Source organism: Ylistrum balloti, unplaced genomic scaffold (assembly GCF_031769215.1).
Source record: "Ylistrum balloti isolate Yb309-2 unplaced genomic scaffold, AGI_CSIRO_Ybal_v1 Utg369652, whole genome shotgun sequence".
In the NCBI taxonomy this organism is placed as follows: Eukaryota; Metazoa; Mollusca; class Bivalvia; order Pectinida; family Pectinidae; genus Ylistrum; species Ylistrum balloti.
In genome coordinates this window covers 636,920-646,875 of record NW_026781907.1, presented here as the reverse complement: position 1 = coordinate 646,875, position 9,956 = coordinate 636,920, and the positions used below count along the sequence as shown (strand labels likewise).

Sequence of the window (9,956 nt, the reverse complement as noted above, 5' to 3'; positions counted from 1 at the left end):
TCATTCATTCATTCATTCATTAGTGTTCTCAATTTGTTTCCTTATCTAGAAGCCTTCAGTATGCAGACATTACACTCTGTTGTGAACAGTAACACTACAATTCATTACCGACGTCCCGTAAACAATATGTTGACATTTGATCAGTTCATGGGGATTTAAGTTTGATATTTCCATATTGGTGTTATTCCAAATAAGCATCAAGCAAAATGTAGGAACCCAGTGAAAATAAAAGCAATCCTAAAACAGTTCTGATCGAAGTCTTCAATATAATTGTATGGACCTAAAGGTAAGTTTTTACATTTTTAGGCCCGGAAAAATCATTATATTCAAACAACGATGAACGGCGTTGACAGTTTGAGGGAAAAGGGCCAAGAAGATAAAAAAAATAAAATAAAAAACAAGAAAACAAAAACGATTTTGTTATCAGAATAGAACTACTGAGACAATTTGAAATAAATATAATTTCGGTATACCAAAGTCAATGAGTAGGTGTCAGCCAATCAAATCACTGGAAATACGTAGAACTTTCTTCTAATTAAGTAAAAGAAGATTTCAAAAATATATAACATTTCTGTTCCTGTTTTCTGGATTTGAAAATTGAAATTGAAAAATGGTAAATTATGAAAACGCTACTGAAAAACAAGTATGGTATAAATGGGTCACATTCACGATCGCAATAATTGAAAATGTCAGAAACACAAACATGGAAATTGGGAGACTTCAAATCAAAGAATTGTTGTAAACAAATACACGAAACATATTCAGGAAATATATTATATACAAGTTGTAATCGGTCATAAGTATATAAGCCGGTAATACCCGTGTGCCAAACGGTGGCCAAACAAGGCTAAACTGGTGACCTCCTTCACACACGTTCACGAGAACGAGGTGAAGCCTGAGACCACAGTTTTGATTAATATCACAAACACACTAGTGATACGGTAATGGCTAAATGATATCCGTCATTCCAGTGGGAATCAGGGTCGTCCCGGACTCGACCCTAGGACGGGGGAAGTGAATCGTCATCACAGTTCTAGGTCTAAGACAGGAGACTCACCTTTTGGTCTAAGGTCAGGCTTTACAAGGGATGGTTGCCCGCCCTATCGTCCGCCATGCCACGGTGGCTGTGAACGCCAGTTAAATTACCTATACATGTATTGTTTAATAGGACCTACCCGCCGATGTTAGTCACTAGCAGGTGCGCTGTTTTCAAAACATAGATAATCTTAAGCCAGCTGATAATACCATCATTTGCATGTTTTGTTGAAAATTCTTATCAAAGGATATTTGTGTTTAAGTTAGTCTTTTTTAATGGCCAGATTCCTGCTTAAATTGTTTTTTGAAAAATTGAACTTATCACGACAAATTGAAACCCATAAATAAACGATGTCAGATTAAGATATATTTATGGAGCATGATGGAAATCTTTTCTACCGGACACAGGACATACAGTTACGTAATCTGACTAGTTTGTTTCCTTATTTGGCTTTACTGTATCTCATCCTTAATTACTATAGAGAGGTCCATTGTAAAATCATTACAGATCGCTGAAAATAAGCTTGGTAGATGTACCAGATTGGTTGTGATTTCTTGGTTTTCGGTGTGTTGATCATGTTTGTTTTTTAAAACTGTTCATACTTTTGTTGATATTACATGAACGTTTAATAAATATTCCTCAATTATCTTTCTTTAAAGTACCACAATTATTAAACAAAGGATCAAATGATGTGACATCATTGTTTCCTTGAATAACTCATTTTGTTATCAAGTCAGACATACTAGGTAGTTAATGGTTTGACATTCCATCTACACCATATACACAGAAAGGTGCTGATTGCATGCATTCCTATAAATATCACTAACCTACCACAAGGTAAACATGTATGGCATCTATCACGACTTTTACTGTTTAAATATCTGGGTACCATGTTACAGCGATGGGTGGGAGACAGGCTGAGGAATATTTATCTGGTATCAATTCATTATTTAGATCTTATAATAAAAAACAAAACATGACCACAGAGTATACAGAGAACATTGAATATCTTTTTTAAAACACAAATACTCTAAAACGTAGACTTTACTGTGTATTTGTTGATTATAAGAAAGCGTTTGATAGTTTTTTACATAATAAGTTATGGTTTAAGTTGTGGAAATATGGGCTCGGGCGACGTTTGCTGAATGTGACAAAATCCATATATGAAAATGTTAAGTCGTGCGTGAATAAATTGTCTCCAATGTACCACTTACAAGTCGGTTTATTACAAGGTGAATCTTTTTCACCGATTGTGTTTTCCTTGTTTGTTAATGACATGGAATCAGAACATCTTGTATCCAATTGTCAAAGCTATCATATAAAACCCCTTAATTTGTGTATCGTGTATGCAGATGACAAGGTGCTATTTTCTGAATGCATTGTTGAACTCCAAAATATTCTGGATTTTTTTAAGAGTTACACGAATTATTGGAACCTGACCTTGAATGTCGATAAGAACAAGATAGTAATTTTTAGAAAAAGTAAACGATTATTGCCAAATGAACGTTGGTATTTTGATGGAAAATATATAGAGATTGTAGATCAATTTTGTTGTTTATTATTGGTATACAATTATAACGGTAAATTTACAATAGCACATAATAACATAGCTGCACAAGGTAGAAAGGCGTATTATCTCCTTTATCGTAGGATTAACAAGTTTGTTTTGAATAGAAAAACTAAGTTATCATTATTTGATACTTATGTATTATGTATTTTGAATTATTGTTGCGAGGTCTGGGCCTTTGATATAGCACTACAAATTGGAAAGGAACATTTGTCGTTTTTAAAATCTCTTTTGGGTGTTAAGAAAAACATCTAATAATTCCATGGTGTATTTCGAGCTAGGTCGCTTTCTATTTTTAAGCATAGGCTACAACTTTTGACAAATAATTTGTATATTAAGAGCTTGTTATTATGAATTAGTTGATCTTGATACCAAGAAGCTTAATTTTCATTTGAAACAGAATTTATTTAGATTTGGTTTTGGTGATGTATGGTTGGCACAAGGCGTTTCAAATGAAACGTATTTCTCATTGATATATAAACAACGTATACAGGATAAATTTATTCATTTTAAGAAGTAGATTTGAAAACGCCTCAAAGTGTACATTGTATAAACATATAGCTGATCGGTTTGTGACACAATCGTACCTCAACAAACCACTAACTATGAAAATAAAAATGATACTGTCTAAGTATAGATTGAGCTCACAGAAGTTGAATGTTGAAACGGGTAGATACTTTGGTGTTAATATTTCTCAAAGAATACGCACTCTGTGCGACAGTAATGAAATAGAAGATGAAATTCATTTTATTTTACTATGTCCATCTTATTCAGAATTACGTATCTTGTATATCAAGCCTTACTTTTATCGCCGGCCATCTGTATTCAAAATTATTCAACTATAATTTAGTAATAATGTAAAAACTCTCAAGAATTTTGGCAGGTTTCTGATTAATGCTACGGCAAAAAGAAAAGAATTATTAAACACTTGAATTATTTTTTACTTATGCTTTTCGAGATATTTTTGAGCAATTGAGTGTTTCTTAATTAATCTATACATTTTAATTTGTTAAAAGTAACACTTCCGAGTACTGGTGCTTCAGAACACCGCTCTGTTTAAAATTTGCTTGATATTTATGCATACTCATGAATTTTGTGTCTTAATCTTATTGGTTATGGCTAATGTTCTCCGCCATCTTGTGTAAATGTAAATGTTATTATTTGTATGTATATTGTCAATCTTATATGCTGTTGCATAAGGATTGAAATAAAATCGAGTACACCCATTCTAAATAAACCTATGTAAAGCAGTTAAAACTATGCATAGAACACAAAGGAAAAGACGCCGACACTGCTTACTTACTTAGCAAGTACTGTGTACTGTTAATTTAGACGGAGAAAGCAAAAACAGACATCTGCACTGTTTACCTAGACAGAGCAAGCAAAAAAACGACATCTGCACTGTTTACTTAGAACAAGCAATATTATAATACAAAAACTGACATTACAAAGAGTGGTTATTAATCTTTTTTGTGTGTGTTTGACGCTGTGATGATTACAGATTTAAACAGAAAGTGTCAGAAACAGAACACACGTCATGATGTCTCATTTCGGTTACAGGAAATCACTTTGGCTATTATCTTTCGCGGATCCGTTTTAAAATATTTCTGTCGCCAATACTTAAACTTTTAAATCGTACAGTAGAAATGTTTGATCATGGCTTTTTTTTAAATTTCTGCTGGTTCAAGTAAATATTCATTGAGAAAAACCCTGTTTTATTTAAACGCAATCTTACTCATGTGAATGGGTTGCGTAAACTTGTTATTTTTAGTAATAACATTTTAATGTATAACCTTACTCATGAAACAGAATCATCTATTGGTGATATTACAAGTGTACCCAATCTAGTGGTAACTTAAATGTTACAGTGACTATTTTAGATGTGTATCAACAAAACGAAACACAAACAGATCTGTATTTTTTTACTTCGCTCTTCCACATTGAAACTAGTAAAAACAACTTGATTTTCCGACTACAGAAGCGTGTATCGTGCTTTTGTTCTGAGCGAAAAAAATACAATGGGGCATTGTTTTAAACATTGCTATACATGTCTATCGGAAATGTGTTCATATGTATAAAAAATCATATGCAAATGGAAAACATCTGATCTGACAAACACAAACATTCCCAAACATTCGCGCCAACAATGTCATTCTACTCCATAATATTCTCATATCTTATGGTACCAGATTTCTTGCGAAACTAGATTTGCTTTGTTGGTCGGAATTCGTTATTACAATATAAACTAATTATCTCTTCAAAACTGTATAAATTATTATGTGACCATACAAACACCAGTCTATAGCGAGGTATCGCTGAGTGATGAGCCTGGCCAACCGAGATCTATGCCTAGCTTGCAACCTTCAAGCCTTTGTACCCATGACTGCCTCGGTCGGACACCAGCCTCGTCAGCTTTCTTGTCAATATGTCTTGTTTAAGCATATGGGCTATGTACAATTCAACTTTTATCGATGGATTTTCATATTCTAAATGCTATTGGTTACATACCTATTTGGAGATATGTAACAAGCGAACACAATATTATCTCAAAGAATTTCTTTACAACATTCAAATCTGCTGACTCTTTGTTAACTTTGGTGCACATCTCCTGATAGTTTGTCGTTTCACTGTGTGAAACATTTCTGATACACCGAGTTCCTATCCTAACATTCGGCTTATCCTTTCATTATTTGTAAAATTCTGCTTTGTCAGACTGTGACAGTTTGTCGCGCATCACGTGGAAAAATATTTGTTGACAATTACCAACCACAAATGATAGGATTTATTTACCCAGAAGACAAAACTCATTGGAACCGTGTGTAAGTGATGCTAAATATTTCAGTAATTGTTTGCTCGTAAGTAGGACAGGTGTCATCAATATACGTTTTAGCAGAAGACGCTTTCCACTGTGGAGCATCTTCTCTTGGTCTCCTTGTACTAGGCCTGCGAGCCTGAGCCGTGAGGTTTTCCCTTTGTTACATAGCATAACTGCACACCCACTAAAGTCTTTCCTTGTGCTATGCAGCTGAAAGGGCCATATATTTAAATACTCGCTAACTGTCGGTTTTTTCTCGTTATTTCGATAAATGCGACGATGCGTGTTCGTTTATAGGGCTGCTGCACCTCCCCGTCTAGATTCTGGATTTTCTTTGTATCACTTTGGATTTTCTTCAATCGCCTCATAGGCTTCAAAATTAAGGCCCTTAGCATCACTGGCGAGTCCTAGAAGGATGAAACAGCTGTATGATGCAGTTTAATTCGTTGTCTGGCTCTACCGTATCTTACCCAAAATTATCAAAGATGCTATTCTTATGTGTGTCTTTGTACAAACTTTATCTTCATTGGACAAATTACGAGCGAAGCGTATTACACTACATTGAAGAGGAAGACACGTGTCTTTTTAGTTTCATTTTTAATATTAGTACATTTTGATGCTTAAAACGTTCTTAATGATTTGCATTTGTGCAAAGTGAAAGTGACTGACAAGGTCAATGAAAGTTGAATCATTTTAGCTGCCTACTGGACCATCAACAAACAGTGTCAGTTGTAAAATTCATTCGAAAATAAGTATATGTATACATGATTTAAATTTTATGATATTGTCACATACATAAATGGTAGCCAATCTTCTAATGCTACACCGACCTAAGACGGATGTTAGACGGTTAGTTGCCATGCCTGTTTCTTGTGTAAGACGGTCAGTTGACAAGCCCTATTCATGTCCTTTTTCGACAGTCAGTTGAAATGGCCTTTTCGTGCCTTGTTAGATGGTCAATTGTCATGTCTGTTTCCTGTTGTATTAGACGGTGAGTTGGTATGCAAGTAAAACGATCAGCTCCCATGCCTGTTCCTTGTGTAAGACGGTCAGCTGTCATGCCTGTTCCTTGTGTAAGACGGTCAGCTGCCATGCCTGTTCCTTGTGTAAGACGGTCAGCTGTCATGCCTGTTTCGTGTCGTGTAAGACGGTCAGTTGTCATCCCTGTTTCGTGTCGGGTGGAGACAGGAGTAGAACAGATACAGGCAAAAAAGATGCAACACAAAACCAGGAATAGCAGAATAGGCCAGCATGCACCAAGGCATACAGGGAACGTTTCCACTGTAAGCGAGACACAGCACAAGTGACATCATCATGGCGTTCTCCAAGTAAAATACGAGGTAATAGAGTATCGCCGTTCGTTTGGATTCCTCCTTGTTCATGTTGATGAAGCTGAAAACCTCCACGTAGCTAAGGAAGAGGTAGAAACAGCACGTGCAACGACAGTTACACATATTATTGTTCTCCGGATACACATAACATGCATTGAACACGAACATAAGCACGAGGTGGAGGGAGATACCTATCAGTGTCCACCAGCCCGCAACCTGAATACACAGCACCGGTAAAATAAGACGGGGTCCGAGTTCAAACAACCGCATCATCACATACACCAAAATCGATGAAAACTTCACTGACTCATGCGGTTGGTTGAGTTTCCGGTTTGTCATGTAACATGATGTTACAGAGACCGATATGGATACCAAGGAAACTAACAAGAATAAATCTGAAAACAATTGCGACGAAACTGATTACATTGTACCAACTATCGTGTTTACAGTATTATGAGAATGAATGTCAGAATACCTTCAAAAATATACGGAGTGGGAAGTTTTATAGCAAATAATGAATGATTTTAGGTAAGTTTTATACGAGACAGGAGATTTATAGAGAATAATGAATGTTTAGGTAAGTTTTATACGAGACAGGAGTTTTATAGAGAATAATGAATGTTTAGGTAAGTTTTATAGAGAATAATGAATGATTTTAGGTAAGTTTTACAGAGAATAATGAATGATTTTAGGTAAGTTTTATACGGGACAGGAGTTTTATAGATAATAATGAATGTTTTTCGGTAAGTTTTATAGAGAATAATGAATGCTTTTGGGTACGTTTTATACGAAACAGGAGTTTTATAGAGAATAATGAATGTTTAGGTAAGTTTTATACGAGACAGGAGTTTTATAGAGAATAATGAACGATTTTAGATAAGTTTTATACGAGACAGGAGTTTTATAGAGAATAATGAATGTTTTAGGTTACGTTTTATACGAGACAGGAGTTTTATAGAGAATAATGAATGATTTTAGATAAGTTTTATACGAGACAGGAGTTTTATAGAGAATAATGAATGTTTTAGGTTACGTTTTATACGGGACAGGAGGTTTATAGAGAATAATGAATGTTTTAGGTTACGTTTTATACGAGACAGGAGTTTTATAGAGAATAATGAATGTTTTAGGTTACGTTTTATACGGGACAGGAGGTTTATAGAGAATAATGAATGTTTTAAGTTACGTTTTATACGGGACAGGAGGTTTATAGAGAATAATGAATGTTTTAGGTTACGTTTTATACGGGACAGGAGTTTTATAGAGAATAATGAATGTTTTAGATAAATTTTATACAAGACAGGAGTTTTATAGAGAATAATGAATGTTTTAGGTTACGTTTTATACGAGACAGGAGTTTTATAGAGAATAATGAATGTTTTAGGTAAGTTTTATACGAGACAGGAGATTTATAGAGAATAATGAATGTTTAGGTAAGTTTTATAGAGAATAATGAATGATTTTAGATAAATTTTATACGAGACAGGAGTTTTATAGAGAATAATGAATGTTTTAGGTTACGTTTTATACGAGACAGGAGTTTTATAGAGAATAATGAATTATTTTAGGTAAGTTTTATACGGGACAGGAGGTTTACAGATAATAATGAATGTTTTAGGTTACGTTTTATACGAGACAGGAGTTTTATAGATAATAATGAATGTTTTAGGTTACGTTTTATACGAGACAGGAGTTTTATAGAGAATAATGAATGTTTTAGGTTACGTTTTATACGAGACAGGAGTTTTATAGAAAATAATGAATGTTTTAGGTTACGTTTTATACGAGACAGGAGTTTTATAGAGAATAATTAATGTTTTAGGTTACGTTTTATACGAGACAGGAGTTTTATAGAGAATAATGAATGTTTTATGTTACGTTTTATACGAGACAGGAGGTTTTATAGATAATAATGAATGTTTTTCGGTAAGTTTTTTTTACTTTATTTGATCCCTGTCCTTACCTCTTGTCCTTGTTTCATATTCAGTGCTAAATTTCAGATACAACTGTAACAGAAATTTGAGGGTTGTTTCTAGGTACGCCTCTAGAAGTCCTATTATAGCTGCATCCCTGAGTTCTACTTCCGCCTTCCGTATTCTATTTTCGTCTTTTCTCTTGCTTTTCCATCCCTGATACATGTTATATAAGTATTCCGCTAGCCTGAAAGAAATCATTAGGTTACCGGTTGTTTACAGAATCAAATTCATTAGTATCATATACGTCATAAGCTTGTCCGAGTTGTCCAATTAAGCGGAAAACATTAATATATACTAACCTGAAAGCGCGGCCGAATTGGAGAAACGAGAAAAAAACCCGGCATATTCTCAGTTTTGTTTTAGAATGACATGAATTTGTTCTATGACTGTTCAAGTTACGATCTGGTTCAAAAGCCGCACCACAGGTACCCAATGAAGATGTTCTGTCGTCCGTCTGTCGATGTGGCTGTTGCAGGTCAATGATTGTCCACAACAATGTAAATATACCAACAACGAAGGTAGAGATACCGATAAAACTTAAAGTAAGATAAAATATCAGATGTTGATGCGAGGTATGATACTCCCAAAGTAACTTCACTTCTAAACCTACTTCACTTAGACAGAGACAGAAAGAGATTCCAGCGATAAGGCAGTCCAGTGCACGATCATGATCCGTCCTGGGAACGTGTCTCAATACTGGCAGATTCCAGAAGCAAGATGTACATTTTGTACATCCCGTTAACTCATTAGAGACGTCACTTCTGGTGTGACAGCTTCCTTCATCATCAAAGCTTGGTCTTAATGGAGCATCGACATCGTCTAACGGGACTGTTTCAGACAGGTCGATTCCGTCACCTGTTGATACACGTCTTAGGGGATGTTGATGTCTCGAAATCATCGCGCCATCTACTTGGTCGATTCCATCAACCGACACCTCGCCTGATGATACACCTCTTAGGGGATGTTGATGTCTCGAGATCATCGCGCCATCTACTTGGTCACACATCTTCTTGTCAAGTATCCTGAAACGAATTTATATACGTAAAGAGAAATTGTTTTTGAATGTTTGCATATACATATTCAGGCAGAATATGTTAATGTTTGTTTAAAGCTTAATTGTATCTATTCCACTGCTTTATCGGGTTTGGCTATTGTATCAAAAGTACCCGGATAATTCTTCCTCATAATTTTACGTAATACATTTCTCTTGTTTTCTTTTATTTAAATCCCC

The 9,956-nt window shown here is 34.9% G+C and overlaps 1 protein-coding gene across 1 annotated transcript; it reads right to left on the bottom strand.

Annotated features, from left to right (window-relative positions):
- Nucleotides 1-6,569: 6,569 nt before the first annotated feature.
- LOC132557055 (XK-related protein 9-like) lies at nucleotides 6,570-9,707 on the bottom strand. Its single transcript, XM_060221536.1, has 3 exons — nucleotides 9,025-9,707; nucleotides 8,713-8,909; nucleotides 6,570-7,144 (listed from the first exon to the last, which is right to left on the bottom strand). Exons 1-3 carry the CDS (start codon nucleotides 9,705-9,707, stop codon nucleotides 6,570-6,572), a joined length of 1,455 nt encoding a protein of 484 aa, XP_060077519.1.
- Nucleotides 9,708-9,956: the final 249 nt, after the last annotated feature.